The 17084-nt window shown below is 40.9% G+C and overlaps 1 protein-coding gene across 3 annotated transcripts in view; it reads left to right on the top strand.

Moving 5' to 3' along the window:
* Positions 1–17084, top strand: part of KCNH5 (potassium voltage-gated channel subfamily H member 5) — a 151279-nt gene that overhangs the window by 93962 nt on the left and 40233 nt on the right. For all 3 annotated transcript variants that reach the window (XM_069018497.1, XM_069018498.1, XM_069018499.1), the window contains exon 8: positions 6722–6921. In XM_069018497.1, coding sequence (XP_068874598.1) covers positions 6722–6921 — 200 coding nt within the window. The remainder of the gene's footprint in view (positions 1–6721; positions 6922–17084) is intronic.

The raw sequence follows: 17084 nt of genomic DNA on the forward strand, positions 1-17084 counted from the left end.
TTATTATCACCATCCTCTTAATTTAGAGTTTGCATTACTGTAGTATCAGGGAGCTGCTGGGCCGGGAAAACAGGGGTAGATGTCAGCTGGACCCACGGAGGAGCTGTGCACCTTCTGTGACTGCAGTGTGAGATGTAGGAATGCCACCACCCTGCAGGGGCAATACAGGACACACATCTGGAAGTGCCCAGGCCAGGCTGGTGGTGGAATCAGGCTGGAATCTGGGATCATGGTGGGCTTTTGATCAGACACAATTGTGTACAACTCCCCCCAGATTTCAGAAGTCAGATGGTTTTGGTGAGGAGTTCAGAGCTGAATTTCATTGCTGAATCCAGACCTTTGCCCATTAGCTTCTCCTCTGCAAGGTGGGTGTGACAATGCATTGTTGGGGCTTATAGGAGGATAAATGCATTGGATGATGTGTCATGGGATAATACAGTGATCTGGCTGCAGGGGTAGTTGGAGGAGAGGGGGTTTTTTTAATGCTTTGGATGATTTTGGAAGAAAAATTTAAAAGTTAGTGTGCTGTGATGTTGGCATCTCCCTGTAAATGGGGAGCAATTGTATTTTAAAACACTGACTGAACACTGATGTAAAACATTGCTGGGATGGGAGAGGGTATTTTAACAGCAGAATATTTACTGGGGCCAAGGATTCAGAATCAAGGTTGGCCTTTTGAAGAGCTGTAAACCCACGGGGCTGTGTTGGTGCTTTCACTGGCACAGCTGGCAGACAGGAGTGTCCCTGAGGGGGAGAGGTGGGAGGCTGGGGCTGGCATCAAAGAAGTGCTATAAAACAGTGATGAGGGAGGGGGCTTAGGAGGATTATTTTCTCCCAAGTAGTACAGTTGGTTGAAACGTGTTGGTGGATTTGAAGAAAGCTATTTCTGTTGAGAAAGTGGCAGCTTTTTGCTGCTGCAGCATCTCAGCGAGGCTGTTTGACATAGGAGATGGGCACTGTCTGCTGGTGCACCAAACAGTGCTGCAAAAGTTTTGCAATCTGAGCCAGCTGTGTTAAGGTGAGGTGGAAAGAAATAGCAGAAAACTGCTCACCTTTAAAAATCGTGAGTACATATTTGGGTACTGGGCTTCTCTCTGTGTTTAGTAAATTGTAGTGTGTTGACCCTGTCCGGGTGCCAGACACCAACCAAAACCTCTCTATCATTCCCCTCCACAGCTGGATGGAGAGAAAATATAACAAAAGTTCATGAGTTGAGATAAGGACTGGGAGAGATCACTCACTAAATACCATCACAGGCAAAAAAGACTCAAATTAGATATTAATTGAATTTATTACTGTCAAAATCAGAGCAGGATAATGAGAAGCACCTTAAGATCTTAAAAACACCTTCCCCCCATGTTTTCCTGCTTGCCAGCTCTACCTCCTCCCCACCAGTGGCACAGAGAGATGGGAATGGGGGCTTTGGTCTGTTTCTCACAGGTTGTTTCTGCCACTGCTTCAGGAGAGGAGTCCTTCCCCTGCTCCAGTGTGGTGTCCCTCTCATGGGAGACAGGTCTCCATGAACTTCTCTCATGTGAGATCATCCCATGGGCAACACTTCTCTCCAGACTGCTCCAGAGTGGGTCACTCTTCCATGGGGTCAATCCCTCAAGGATGGACTGCTCCAGAGTGGGTCACTCTTCCATGGGGTCAATCCCTCAAGGATGGACTGCTCCAGCGTGGGTCCCCCACAGGGTCACAGCTCCTACCAGGACACCTGCTCCAGTTGGGCTCCTCTCTCCATGGGTCTGCAAGTCCCTGCCAGGACCCTGCTCCAGCACAGGCTTCCCACGGGGTCACAGCCTCCTCTCAGACATTCCCCTGTTCCAGCATGTGTCTCCTCCTGGGGCTGCAGGTGGATCTCTGCATCCCCGTGGGCCTCCATGGGCTGCAGGGGCACAGCTGCCTCCCCATGGGCTGCACCACGGACTGCAGGGGAATCCCAGCTCTGGCACCTGGAGCAGCTCCTGCCCCTCCTTCTGCGCTGACCTTGGTGTCTGCAGAGCTGTTCCCGTCACATATTCTCATCCTGCTCTTCTCTGGCTGCAGTTACATCTGCACAATAACTTATTTCTTCTTCTTAAATATGTTATCACAGAGGTGTTACCATCATTCCTAATTGGCCCAGCCTTGGCCAGTGGCACATCCAGCTTGGAGCTGCCAGGGATTGGCTCTGCTGGACATGGAGGAAGCTTCCAGCAGCTTCTCACAGAAGCCACCCTCTCAGTACCACAACCAGGCCATGCAGACCCAGTATGCAAATGAATGTTGGAGTTTTTATCAAATCTCTCCTGAATGACAGAACTTCAATAATACTGACCTAAAAATCTTACAGGAATAACTAATTTCAAAAATTAGTTGAAGAAGTTGCAGCTAACCTCAACATGTAAAAACGAAAATCTATATTTTTTCCAGGATCATGGCCTCGTAGCATCATTTAAATTGGAAAAGACTTCCAAGGTCCTTGAGTCCAGCCATTAACCCAGCACTGCCCAGCCCACCACGAAACCATGTCCCCAAATGCCGCATCTACATGTCATTTAAATCCCCCCGGGGGTGGTAACTCCACCACTTCCCTGGACAGCCTGTTCCAATGCTGGACACTCCTTCAGTGAAGAAATTTTTTCCTAATTTCCAATCTAACACTCCCTTGGCACAACTTGAGGCCATTTTCACTTGTCCTGTCACTTGATATTTGGGTGAAGAGGCTGGTACCCACTCGCTGATCTTCTTTACAATTGCAGTTCAGAGGAACATTGCTTGGATTAACACTACTCTAGCATAGAGCAGGACATAAGGAAAATCAGATCTCTCAATTAAGCCTTCAGTTCCTTAAGGCAGATGTTCCTATCTGGATGTATTCAGCATATGGTCAGGATAATAAGAGATCTGAAATGCTTTGGGATTATTTAAGTAACTCTGAGTAATTTTTTTTTTCCAAAAGTTCCTTATTTTTAAATAGGTTAAAACATTTATGTAACACTATTGCTAAATCATTCAGAAATGCTTTATAAAAGTACAAATATAGTAACAGATTTTATATGTAAAAATATATAGTACTTGGGTTCTTGTATGTAATTTGGGGGAGATTTGCCACACTGAAGAGTAAAGATAGAAGCTAAAATAACAGTTGGACCACTTACCTCACCTTTAGGACTGAGAAAAAATATTTCTGCATCATTACATCAAATTTATCTCTATGAAGTTTAGTGGAGACTGTTCCAGATTTACACAGGTCGAAAAACTGAGTTAATGAGTGTTGCATGACTGTAGGAACATAACAGGAGATGTTTGGAGAAATGCAGGTCATTAAAGAGAAGGTGAATAAATGCTGTTTGACCTAAGTAGTCCTTTCATGAAATTGGGTAATTTCACCTTCAACCTCATCTCTCCTCTTTACTGTAAACTGAGAGACTAAATGAAAACCATTAAAGTGTATGAATACCTTTAGAGATTTCTTTAGAGGTTTAAATACTTCTACTGTAAAGAGAGACACAGTGTTTTATTTTCTTTCAGAACCTTTTGCAAATGTTTTTTACTGCCAATTCCACCTGCCAAAAATAATTAAAATACAGCAAAAGTGGAATGCTCTTGGTAGCGCTCATCTGCCTTAGTTTTTTTTAAAGGTGAGGGGTAAGACTCACACTTGTCACTTCAACATTTGCTCATTAAAATGGGATTCTCTGAGAAATCTTTGCTTGCTAATTGTGGACACTAAGGGTTATTGATGGAGAGCCTTAACCCTTTGAAGGTGACAGCAGCATTAGATGCTTGTCAGCATGTCTGAGCTTCTGTTGCATACCAAGACCTGCAAAACAGTAAAAATCAGCTTTCTATAAGTGACCTCCTTTTCTAGTTGTCATGTAGAGAACAGGGATGGGGAGAGGATTTACAGAGAGAGGTAAATTATGAAAAATCTTATCTCCCCCAAAAACCTGCAAACTGGCCTCAGCAGCTACTGGTGTGGGCCTGGGGGAGCAACATGAGTGAGGAGAGCCTTTAAGGCACAGCTTCAAAGCTGTGAAGATCTAAGTAGGTTCCCTTCAACTCTTTGCCAAAGATCCCCCATGCAGTGACCTGTGAGAGAAGTGGAGTATTTGGATGAACTCAACCATTTTTACCATTTCCAGTTCAAAAGGAAGGCTTTGGTTTCCAACAGGGAGATGATGCTGAGTTTCTCTGTGCAGACTCCACAGCCTGGTGGATTCTGGCTTAGTGAGGTGTTGCTGGATGGTGTTTACAGGGATTTTGTGTGCTTGATCCAATAATTTATTTACCCTTAATGTCTCAAAGAAACATTTTTTTTTAAGTACAGCTTTTCCAGGAGCCTATATTATGAGACATAGAACTAGAATTTCTTCTCTGGCCGTGTATTTTTCTACAAATCCTCTCTGCCAAGAGGAGGTAAAGGGTTCCAGTTGCTTCAGACAAGCTGTTTTCACCATGGCATTCGTAGCTGTTTCCAACCTGGCAGGTGACAGAGTTGAATCTCTTTGTGCCAGTTGTACAAGGCACATTTTCAATCAGCCTGTGTCCTCTGGGTAGGTCTGCATGGCCAGTTGGGTTGTAGGCACTGGATTTGCAGATGCAGTCTAGTTGTAGTTAGAGGTAGTAGAAGTTCTACCTCTGAAGAAAGACAGCATTTTGGGGGTAGTTAGGGCTTCTCTAGGCATTTATAATGATTTGCAGTAGCATCTAACATCAGAGATATTGTGCCCTCATGTACCCGATGAGATGAGTGCATGATAAATCAGCAACTGTTCAGAAGAATGAGGGATGTTGCACTTAAGAGAGGTGATATTTCATCAGGCTTGTCCTGCTGCAAAAGTCCAAAAGAGCAGAGAAAGCTAAAGAAATAAAAGAGTCATGTGGCATTCATCCATCTGAACTTTCTTATAATCCACATGCTTGTACTCCTAAGTGTTGCTATATGTCTGAATGGATAGGGAGGTATAGAAAATATTTCTGTAGCTCGCAGATGTGATGCAGCAACCAGAAAAGCAAGGAAAAAACCTGCCCTTGCAACATCTCACAGAGTATTATTCTGCTGTTTTTTCTTAAACAGAAATCTTGTGTTCATTTGTGCTACACATTATTGTGACCATGTTTGGTATGATCCTGTGTATGTGATGAACTTCGACATCTGATTTCTATCTGGACATATAGAAAGCTCTGTGTGAAATGGAAGAACAATTCTTCTATTAGATAGGTTTTAGGAGAGCACTGTGTTTCTATAAAAATGCCACCTCTCACATAGGGGTGATGAACAATAGTAAATTAGTGTGAAACAAAGTGAGATTTCTGGAGGTAGAAAGGCGTGTTGAAGACTTTATGCACTGAGCGATGGAAGGCATTTTTTCCTTTCACAGTGGCTTATTTCTTACCATTTGTAGGCTACAGGGTTTTTTTGTTTGTTTGTTTGTTTTTTTTGTTTTTTTTAAAGCAATATGGAAATGCATAGCTGAATTCTGCTATAAAGTACCTCTGAGCAAAGATTATCAAAAATGACAGGCACATTTTTGTGTATTTGATAATGTCAAATACAGAAGTAATGCAGCACATTGGTGTTATGAGATACCAGAATCTCTTTTCTGCCAAAATCTGTAATATCTAATGTAAGAATATAATTTTGGGCTAGTTTGCAAGTGTAATTACATTGTGAAACAATAAGGCACCTAAAACTTCCTTGACTTTAAAAGCATGTTTTAATCCAGCACTGTTCAAGACAGCACTAGCAAAGGTGTGCATTTAAATTTTGTCTTAAATGCTTTGCCAAATTAAGCCTTTAAAAATTAACTGCTCTGCATCAATTAGTATTTGCTTTTTTTATTTGTAATGGTACGCTGAGATTGATGACTTTTCAGTTGGAAAGGTTTCCTTAAAACATGTGACCTTCTCAAGTATGGCCTGTGATTTTTTGGGCATGTTTGGAAAGGGGAGAATCAAACCAGAAGAGAACTCAGGAGTGGGTTTGAGGCAGTACTTCCCAGTCTGCCATGTCTTCCTCCTGCCCCAGCCATGTGCCTTCAGCAAAGGCACTTTCTATTGTTTGCTGGTCCAGTTTTTCTCTCTTCAGACTCATTTGTGGCTGGCATCTGGAGCTGACATCACACAGCCATGCGTGGTGGAGCTCGCTGTGACATCAGACTGTGACTGCCACCCTCAATCCTTCCTGTGAACATCCTGGCCATTGACACAGGACCCCATTTGTATCCCTATCCCCTTGCCAAGTTTCCCAGGTTCCTTTCTCCTCCATTTTTGTTTCATCTTTGGGACCGAGGCCATTTTCTGCTCATAGCACGTGGAAGCTGAGCCAATCTTACAGGAGATCAAGATGATTCTTTGGGCAGTGCCTTCAAAGTTTCCTGGCAGGCTGAAGCTACGTTTGAAAATTAGTTTGGATTAGCATAGGGTAAAAGAGTTTAAAATGCACCAGCTGTTTCTAAATAACTCCATGCATGGACATGATCTCTATGACTTTGTGAATGAATGCACATGGGGTGGCTGTATGAGCTGTATGAGGTGTATGGGTAAATTCAGGAAACAACTCTCTACATGTACATGTGTGAGAAGGTGTGCACAAGTAGAAATTCTTAGTTTTCACCTACATATTTGCAGTAATTTGTAGACAAGCATAAAATTCTCTGACATTAGCCTTGAATTATGATTAGCATTGACTAGAGCATACATATTTATTTTCAATTTTTATTTTTTTTTCCAGCTCTTCTTTATGCAACTATTTTTGGAAACGTCACCACCATTTTCCAGCAAATGTATGCCAACACCAACCGGTACCATGAGATGCTGAACAATGTGAGGGATTTCCTAAAATTATATCAAGTCCCAAAAGGCCTTAGTGAAAGAGTAATGGATTATATTGTCTCAACCTGGTCCATGTCTAAAGGAATTGACACAGAAAAGGTATGAGTACCCGAGGTAACAGTTTAGATAGCAAGAGTCCGTGTCCAGTGTGTGCTTTCTTAGAAAGTGGACTGTATAGCAGCATAAAATTTACTAATAAATTCTTAACTGCACGCTACACCTTTATTATGTTTGTGTTTGGAACAAAAACTGCTTGTTTTAAAAATGGACTGTTTTGCTGCTTTGAAAGTATGTGTATTTGTCATTGTGCTAAATGTTTTCTGCTGTCCAGTCTTAGTTTGTCTAAGTACTAAATTATTTTAATGTACTTAACTATTTAAATCAATGGGAGATTGGTCTTCAAATTAGCCTGAAAACATAATTTGGTGTCTAAACTACACTGGTATTATCCTGAGAAGTATTGGCACCTGTGCATTGCAGTGAAATGAGTTTGATTGGCTTGGACCTTTTGCTGATGCCCAGGATGTCCGTGTATCCATCAGCATAATTAGTATAGGATTTAATGGCAGTAGACATTGATCTCCCTGAGCTCAAATCTCTGGACTGGCACTTCAGGCCTTTGGTAGGGAGGTACAGAGAGTGTGATACCATTGGCATCCATGCCAGGGTGGAAGTCCTATAGGACTTTAGCCCTCAGAAAGGACTGGTCATTTGGGTTTCTTCAAAAGCTGATTAGAGAAGGTCATCTTTGGAGAGTGACTGATCATTTTCCAGGACTGACTTCATGACTTGTCCTCAAGAGCTCTCTTTCTCCATTGGATGTGCAGTGAGTCTGTCCAGCCTTGGATCTTTCAGAGAGCTGAAGTCAGATGAGGGAAGGGTTCCACCTGCAATCCCTTGAGTGTAAGGCAACATAAAACAGTTTTAGGTACAGATTGTTGTTCAGTGAGGATCAGTGGTGCTCCTGTGTCTCCTGTGGACCTGGTACACATCAGCTTAAATTAGGCATTCAAGCTCCAGTATCCATGATTTTCCTCCTAAGAACTTAAAAGCCAAGGGTCTGAAGGAGGGTAAGAAAGAGCCATGACAGATTAATATCTTGAACTGTGCTTGCAGAGCTTTACAGTTCTTTCTTCAGTTCAGTCTCTGGTGCAGTATGGGAGGGTGATGCAGATTGTTCAGGTATGCCAGGATGAAGTGTCTGCACCAAAAAATTTAGTCTTACATCGTGCTGATGCAACAGCAGTTCTCTTATTTATCATCTGCTGTGAAATTCGGTTTACCACCACTTTTTAAGTAGCAAAAATTTTTATTTCTTTGATTCTTATGCTTCAGTATGCCATATTCTTTAATATGTTAACTTCTTATACACTAATACCCTAACTTCCTAATCCTGATTCACATGTGTTAAAAGTGAGCTTTTATATTCTAAACTACTGTAAATGCATTCAGTCCTATTGTATGAACTTCAAACTACATGAAAATTCAACTTTCCTTTGCATTTATCTCCTTGCAGTTAAGCCAGAGTTTCATTGGATTTTAATGATGCTTTGCAGTTAATTAGGAGAACCTATGCTTTAATTACTGAAATTTCCTACCATAGTTTCCGCATGTCCGGTTTTACAGATTATAAAAATGCAGTTAGAGCCATAATCTCCAACTCATGGCAAGCATTGTTCTCTGGTCTGTAAGATGGAGTGGCTGCTTAGCTAGATAATTAATTTACCTGTAATATCTGTGACTTAGGTTTTTAACAATTTTCCTTTGGTGAAGACTTGCCTAAACGTAGGCCTGGATCCAAACCCCATTTAGAACAGTGGAAGGATTTCAGGGACCTCTGCATCTGGACATCAGTAGTTGCAGCTAATCAAGCTTCCCAGAAAAGCCCATGTTACAGAAGAACAGAGACAAAAAATGTAAGAACTTGAGCACTGGGTTGGATATTTTGGTGTTTTGTGTTCCTTACAGCCTGCAAGTTTGCAAAAGCAACAGCTCCAGTGGCCTGTAGTGCCTGCACAGAGCATCCCAGGGTCTGTATGAGGGCAAGGATCAGGCAGTTTGCTGTCTGCTGCAAAAACCTTGTCTTTAGCAAAAGCTTGGAAAGCTGTTTCATAGCCAGTCTTTCTACATTCATCTCCACTCAGGAAGGTGTTATGATGTACTTCACCCAAACACATGAGAAAAAGTTGTAAATTCCATCGAAAAATCATAGAAACAGTGGTACAGTCCTAGAGACTGGTCATCTAGGGTGGATGGTTTCTCTTGCCTTAGGTAGGTCCTTCATTAATCCTTCAAGCCTTGCTGTAAGACTCTCTGCACTTAAATTGCATCCATCTGCACCAAACCTAGAGCAGCAAGAGGATGGGAGCATAGGGACCCCCAAGGTACCCAGTGTCAGCTCAGATTTAGTATTGTGGATACAGAGGGGCTAATGGGATGTTCTGCACCTGCAGCTGAGCTGCTGAGTCCAGACAGTGCTCCAGTTTGGAAGAGGAGATTATTGTTCCAGGTCTTGGATTGCTTCTCTGCACTGCTTTGTCTGACAGGCTGGACCTGACCTTAGAGGTTTCTACCACTTCTGTTTTCAAAGCTCCAATAATGACATTCTGAGCAGTCTGTTGTGAGGATATATTTGCATCATGATTTCCCATTTTCCTTAATTTTTATGAACTTTTCATTAAGCTTCTTATTATCCTGCAAAACACATGTACTCATGACACAGGATAATTATTGAAGAATTTCAGCTTTTCATTTCCATCAGAGAGATCAGACAGTTTCCATCATCCAGGGATGTTTTTCAACCTAGTATACACTATTACATCCTAAATTGTTCCAAATATATCTCCACTGTCACACTGGAATGTGTTTTGCAACATCATTTTGCCCCAAATTTGTAATACATTTCATTCAATCACTCAGCATGTTGAAATGGCTTTGTTTTGAAACCTAAATTCAAAGAACAAGAAGGAAGAATGAGGTTTTTTTTATGAGTGTTCCAGTAGGTTTCTGTGGTATTGAATGATCTTAGCATTGATGGAGCAACAGTAAACACATGTGTTTCTTTGATAACTAAAGATTTAAATTAATATGCTTGAAATCAAAATGTAAGTTAAAAACTTGATTGAAATTACTACTGCTTAACATGTGTTGATTTGTTGCCTCAAATACTTATCCCTGAATGACACCTTCAGTGTGTAGTCCCAACAAAGATCTTGGCTAAAACTGATAAGGATGGGTCCTTACATGAGAATTGAAGGCAAAGTGGAAGTTAGAGTGGAGGAGGTTAAGTGAGGATCTAGTCCTTGCTGCCTGTGTAGCAAGATGTCCTAAAGAGAATTTAAAGCCTCAGTGTGTTTTCCTGGTATGGGGAAGAGGACTTGGTCTCCCACACTGCAGTGATGCTGCTTTAAGCTCAGAATTTTGGCTTCCCTGATCTCCTTGGGAATAGCTCATCTTCAAATCTCATCTTCAGACCATATTGCTTCAGCCTGTCTCTGAGTGCTCACAAACAAGGAATTAACAATGACACTAAAAGCATTAGCATATTTATTATTATTACCTAAGGGGAAGCAAGTGGCCTCTGATCCATAATCTTAAATCACTTAAACATGAGAGCCCTCCTCTGACAGCTGGGGTGAGATATGTAATACATGGACATTTATTTCTTGGTGTAACAGTGGCTCAAACAAGATGGGATTTATTTTTTCATTTTTTTTATGTTTAGTGATACAGATTTTGGAGTTACTCACCTAATAACAAGCAGGGTTAAAAACATGAGAAACTGAAAAGCCTTTATACATTAAACAGTATCTCTCATCCATCAGAACCTGGGGGGTTTTTTTGTGAGAGGTAAAGAAGAGGCAGTACTTTCTGTGTATATTACCATTTTTAAGTAGATTAAAAAAATCTTTGCAGTAATAATTTGATATATGAAACACACAGAATTCAAATCTCTTCATTTTTATTAAAATATCCAGGCAGCAAATGAGAAATTTATAGATATTAGCTCTTCTGTAAGAAATAGGTCATTATCCAGGAAAGCAGAACAACCATTAACTAACATGCAGATGTCTCAAGGTCTTATTTAATGATAACACTCTGAAATGTCTGTAAAAACCCAAAGATATTCCATCTTGACCTCTGTGCTGTTGTATGGCTTACAGTTTGCTCAGACAGCAATTAAATAAATGTCTATCATGTTTTAACAGTAGTTTCCTTCAGAAAAGCCATAGGTTGAATGAGAAAAGGGCATTTAATTTATTTATTTATTTAATTTATTCAACCTGAACATCAGTGGCAATTGGGATAATGAAAGCCAATTCCACATTGCACTGACTGAAATGGAAATCACAGGAACACAACACAGTATTAGAATTACTCACTGCTGGTCCACTAAGCTTTCATAAAGGAGATGGGTATATGGTAAATAGACACAGGTTGTAACTTCATTAAACATTAATCTACATGAGGACAGTGCAGCTTATCCATGTTTGCTGTTAACAAGAGCTTCAAGAGCTGTAGAAATAATTAGTGATACTCTGAGACAACAAAGAGGAATCAGGCTGCCATTCCTGCCATGTCCCATCACATTGAGGTGTCCATAAGTGCTGGCTGGATTTCCTTGTGGATGACCAGGAGTAGAAGGCTGCCAAGCTCCGTGGCTGGAAAGAACTTCTACAAAATTAGCTGTGACAGCTGCACACAATTCCCTGCTGGAAAGAGCAGGTAAAAATCGTTTGGACAAGTATTTTTGTTCCTTTGTAGAGGCTGTAGAGGTTATTGGTTGTTCCTTGCAGATTGGGACGAGGTGAACAAGCGTCCCTCGCCTCACAGAGCTGAGCTGGGAACAGGTACAGCTGGAATCCATGGGTCTCTGGAGAGCAGGATGCAGGAGAGACACTCAAGGTCTCACTGTGCTTCCCACGGGTCCCTGAGCGGGGCCTGTGCACCAGTGGGGCTTTCTGTTTCCCCTTTATGGATTGTTTGCCTCCTGTATGCACTCTGCAGGGCCAGGGAAGATTATCCATAATTATCTCTGCCTCTTGGATGTAATATCTTGGGATTGAGACAGAATAAGTGGTGAACTTGTCATGCTTGAGGAGATGCCAGGACTATGGAGCAGCTCACAAGCTTAATTCCTGGGGGAATAAGTCCCTGAGTGGATGGGCCAGGCAATTTCCTGAGCACTGCCACCAAAGGGATGGAGCAGACAAAGGGGCTGTCAGTTCCAGACCACACCTCAGGGAAAATCTCCACATCTGTTTTCATCCTTCATTTCCTTGAGTGTCTTTACATAATGGTGCATGTTAGAAGATAAAGCCACCTCCAGAAGAAAATAAAATAAAATAGTGCACAAAATAAAATAGTGCACAGAACTATTCCATTCTTGGATGACCTTAGTGCCGGAAGCTGCTGTGACTTGAGAAATTCTTTGATGTATGACACATTCTTTCTGATGTTTCTTTTTCTTCTTTTATCTAAAAAGCTGGTTTTTCATGATAGATTTCCCTGTAGTGTGCTATCCTGTGCCCCATTAGAAGGCCATGCAATAATTTTGCTTGCTGTAGATATTACAGCAAAACTGAAAAGAATAAAACCTTTAAATACGCAACCTTTAGGCAACCTAGGATCTACTACTTTGGGTCATCCATGGATGTTATTAGTATTTTTCAGTGCATCAGACAAGCCAGTGACCCCTGTGCTAGTGAACCACTTGATTCCTTAAAAGACATGGTGATGCCTCTCATCTTGCCCTGATTTTTAAACCCTTGGCCAGATTCTCTCTGTGTTGACAAAACTGAATTTAATTGACTCTACAGCCAATTTCTAGGGATTTTTTTAATGTCTCTAACAGGTCACTTGGTTAAAAAACAAGTTGATTTTGTTACTATACCACTAAATCAATCCATTTTAATCTCTGGTTCAGTTCATGTATTATTAATAAGAAAACAAGCCAAACTCAACTTAGATGTCATTTTCAAATCTCGATTTCTGAGCATGTAAATCCAGATGACCTTGGATCTTACTGCAGTTAAAACAGAGCACACCATTGCTGCTGACATTCAGTTCTTAGTGCCAAGATACTCTGTGATGTATTAAAGACTACCCTAATGCCTGCAGGGTTAATTACTGCACAGCTCCATGCATCATCTTTGAGATCCTTACAAAATTATCTGATTATTACAGAAAAATGCTGGGATTTGCCAGTCAGCTGCTTTCTTACCTTTGTCTCTTTGGCCTCCATCCAGTGCCAATTGTACCATTTTTAGCCAGGCCTGAAAAGGAGTTCCACACTCAAATGAGCCAAATCTTCCTAAAAATCTGAGTAACTTCCTCAGGTGCCTAGTGAGTGTTGTGGATTTTTTGGAAAGAGCTGACCTTGATTCTGACTGCTGAATATGTCTGAAAACCCAGAGGGGCCTTTCTCCACAAAATAAAAAGAACTCTGTGTGGCTTCAAATGGGTTTGAGGTTGGAGGAGTTTATTTTCTTTATTTTCAAAGCTGGCATTTTTAGTATCTCTGATATTTGTTACAGTTACTCATTTAGGAAATGGTCCGAGTTATTACACCACAGAATGTCTAAGCTCTTGGCTTGGTTATCAGTCAATATGTTCCCTACCTACAACCCCCAAAAAGTGGGAATTCTGTGTGCTGAAAGAGGATTGGTAGCTAATGTTCATAATTCACTAGCCTCTGCCCTTTTTGCTGACAAGTCTTAACAGATTCTGTAATACCTGCTAAGCCATCATGTAGTGTTTTCCAGCTGCAGAAGATTTTTTTAACAAATACTTAAACCTGTAAACCCATTCTAAAAGATATTGTTTGGACGTGCTCTTAATCAGTGCAGTTTTTGTTTTTATTCATTTGCTTTTGTTTGAATTTTTTTACAATCTCTGCTCCCCGTAGAGCTCTTTGAGCGGTTCAGGAGGCTTATCATGAACTGCCTGCACATGCTGAGGAAACGGATGAGAGAGTTAAAAAATCAGATGCAACCTCCTGGGGAGTTTAATTCCCCACTTCTACAGATCTCCAGCTGCAAAGACTGTGAGATGTTTTGTGCCAGTTCCCTGTGGGTCTTCCAGAGCAGGTTCCTGCCTTTCCCAGTCTCTAGCAGCAACCACAAGCCATTCTCTCACTGTCAGCCTTTTCCATATGAGATGATCTAAAGATGATGGTGGTGTTGAGTCTTTGTTTTAGGTGTTGTTGTGTTGGGGTCTGTACCAGCTGGGTGCCAGGTGGTGATGGCAGAGCTCAGAAATTGCCTTATGCTGACTTTGAGGAGGTTTAGTTTTCTGTGCAGAGAGGAAAAGGGATAAACATTATTCTGTGCTTTCCTATCTCCTCCCTCAGCTTTGTAGTGGCTCGGGTCTTTGTGGATACCTGAGTGCTGTTCAGGGAGCTTTGCACCTTTCCTGGTAAAATCAGTTTATACAGCCAGCAAAGATTCTCCTCTGGGTAGAATTCAGCTTTCTCCTCTCATTTTGCACTGACATGTAGCAGGTTCTGTTCTTTCATGCTGCCTGGATGCATAGGGGAGAGCTGGCTGCAAAGTCTGTGGCTGCAGATTTATTACAGAGCAACTTCTGCAGCAGCACAAGCACCTGGTCCAGGCAGACTGCCCCCTCCAAGTGCTCCAAACCCCTCACCTGGCACAGCACTGCCATCAGCAACCTGAATATCCTGCCTGCCTTACCAACTGCGGGTTTCACTGCGAAAGGCCGTGGAATCTCCAAGGAAATCTCCTCTTAAGAAATTTGTCTTGGTGGTTTTTTCTGTGCTGCTGAAAGAACATACAGGGTAGAACCAATGTCCCAGCTGAGCTTTGGTTCTGTTACCAGGATGTGTTGGAGGCATTTCCTTAAGAGTGGAAAAATTGACTGAGCTTTGCAGGATGTCCTCTCCCTTCATCTGAATTTCTTTTTACACCCATGTGTGTGCATTTTTACACAATATGGACTCAGGGACAGCCATGGTGCCACTAGTTTGTATCTCTTTAGTTGCATGCTGCCTTAAAAATGCTGAGATCTCAGAGAGAGGAATTCACACTAAGAATGTCCCAAGTCTTGTATTATAAATAAGGGGTCATTTTCAGGTGAATTCATCTAAATTTGAAGTCCTCATTTGAAGAGCATGCAGTAATCACATTCCTGAATGTTGCAATTGTCTATCTTTGCTCTCTTATTTCCCCGTGTAGATCTACATTTATCTTTAGCAGTCAACAATGCCTTGCCAAATCTTCTAATATTAAATGTTTGTTTTAGTTGTCATCTGTTTCATTCCCTATTCTTAATGTCTACATAGCAGGCAAGAAAACTCAAATGAAGCATATTGTTCCTGGCTAACTCTTGGATCATTACTCATTTAGTGCTGTCCTAGTTGATAACTGGTATCTCCATATATCTCTGTACAGTGATTTATCATTAGGAGAATCATTTTATCATGGCATCAGAAAATTCCTGAATTACGCTTTCTAAGACTGGCTTTTTTCTGTGCAATGGATTTCTTTTTCTGTCTGTTCATATTACAGTGTGTAAATGATAGATATGCTGCTCTTTTTATAGATATGTGTCTATACAGAGTAATTCTTTGAGTGTTGGCTTTTGATACTCTGTATCTAAGTCTGTATTTGTGAGGAAATAGTATGCTGCTTTGCATCCAAGTGGATTTTATTCTTGAGGGACACAACTGTTTTATATTCCGAACAAACAAGGGCTCCTGGAACATCTTGGAATCTTACAGGAACAACCTCTGCAACAGTTTAACCAATTTTTCCTGCAGTTTGGAAGCTCAGAAGCTAAAGTTTGGTAATCAGTCATGTATGAACACAGACATTTTTTCTTAAGAGCAATGTTCGAGAATTCCTAGCTCGTGGCCTTGTTAAGTCAAAAGCACTTAAATTTCTGAAAGTATTAAAAGGACTTAAAAAACTTATAACCATGATTCAAGCCCAAGAGTAGATAAAAACGTTAAAAATCATCAATCATGGTAGAAAAGAAAGCAGAAATTTTCATTAAGTTGCTCTTGAGATGAAGAAAGATGACATGTTTCTGTTGTATTGTAATAAAGACAAACTCTCTGTTTGATCCAGAAGTGAGGCCGAGGTGAAAAAATCACTCTGGAAAGTAATCTTTGTTTTTTACTGAGGAACTAAGGTGTGCCCACATTTCTAATGGTAAATGGAATGACTCAGGTAAATAGAAGCTTGTAAAATTGACATTTGCCCCTACTAAATTATGGAAATGTGATACAGAATATGGTCTACAGTGACTCAGACAAGATATTATTATTTATGCAAATGATGGCTTGTAGAGAATATGTCTTGTCAAATGTGTTTATTACTAATTTTTATGATAAAACATACTTATGCAGGGGATTTTAGTGTTTTCTATACAACATTTTGTTACAGAAAAGTATCATTAACCCAAATTGACTTAGTCTGTGTTAACTAAAACAAAAACTAATTACCTGGTAGCTCTGGGAAGTTGGTTGCAAGTGAGGAAACCTCATGCAGGGGGAAGTTTCCAAAAGAGCTGGGCTTCGTAGAGTAAGGCAGAAAATGCATCATCAATTGTTCTTGTTTTTTCCAGGTTGAGAGGTGGCCTGGTCCTATTCTATGAACATCTACATGTGGATGAGATTTCTGATTATTGCAGGTCTTTTATCTCAACAGGATGATAGATTAAGGCTGTTGGCTGAAAATTAAAAAAAAATCAGTTCAGAAACAGCATCCAAGCTGTCCATTGGAACAAATACCCTGTATCATTTGAAAACATTAAGTCAAGGCCTTGTAGGCTATAATTTTACCAGGAATTCTGGGATTGATGTGAACATTTGTAGTGGAAGAGGTTAGTGCAGATGGTTGCAGTAGCTGCTTCTCACCTCAGACTGTCACAGTACAGAGAATGGGAGAATAACTTCTACTTCATCTTTCTGTATTCATTATGTCTTTGATCCCAAAGGAACTTTGATCTATTTAAATAAAAAAAAAAAGGGGGACTAAATATTATTATTTAAATAGGAGTTACTTATTCTTTTCACATTCTGTGTTTTAGGAGTTTTGGTAATGCTTTTTTGCAGTAACTTGTTTCATACCTCTCCTGCATTAAACAGAAATTAAAATCATGGCTTGAGTTCATTAACATGACCATTTGCCTCAAAGCTTAGTCAAGGTTACCAGTCTCCCTCTGCTATTATTCCATGACAGTCAGCTCACTGACCCAGTGTCCGTGTCTCCTGCACTGTCTGCAGAGCAAGCTGCCAG

This window comes from Aphelocoma coerulescens, chromosome 5 (genome assembly GCF_041296385.1).
Source record: "Aphelocoma coerulescens isolate FSJ_1873_10779 chromosome 5, UR_Acoe_1.0, whole genome shotgun sequence".
NCBI lineage: Eukaryota > Metazoa > Chordata > Aves > Passeriformes > Corvidae > Aphelocoma > Aphelocoma coerulescens.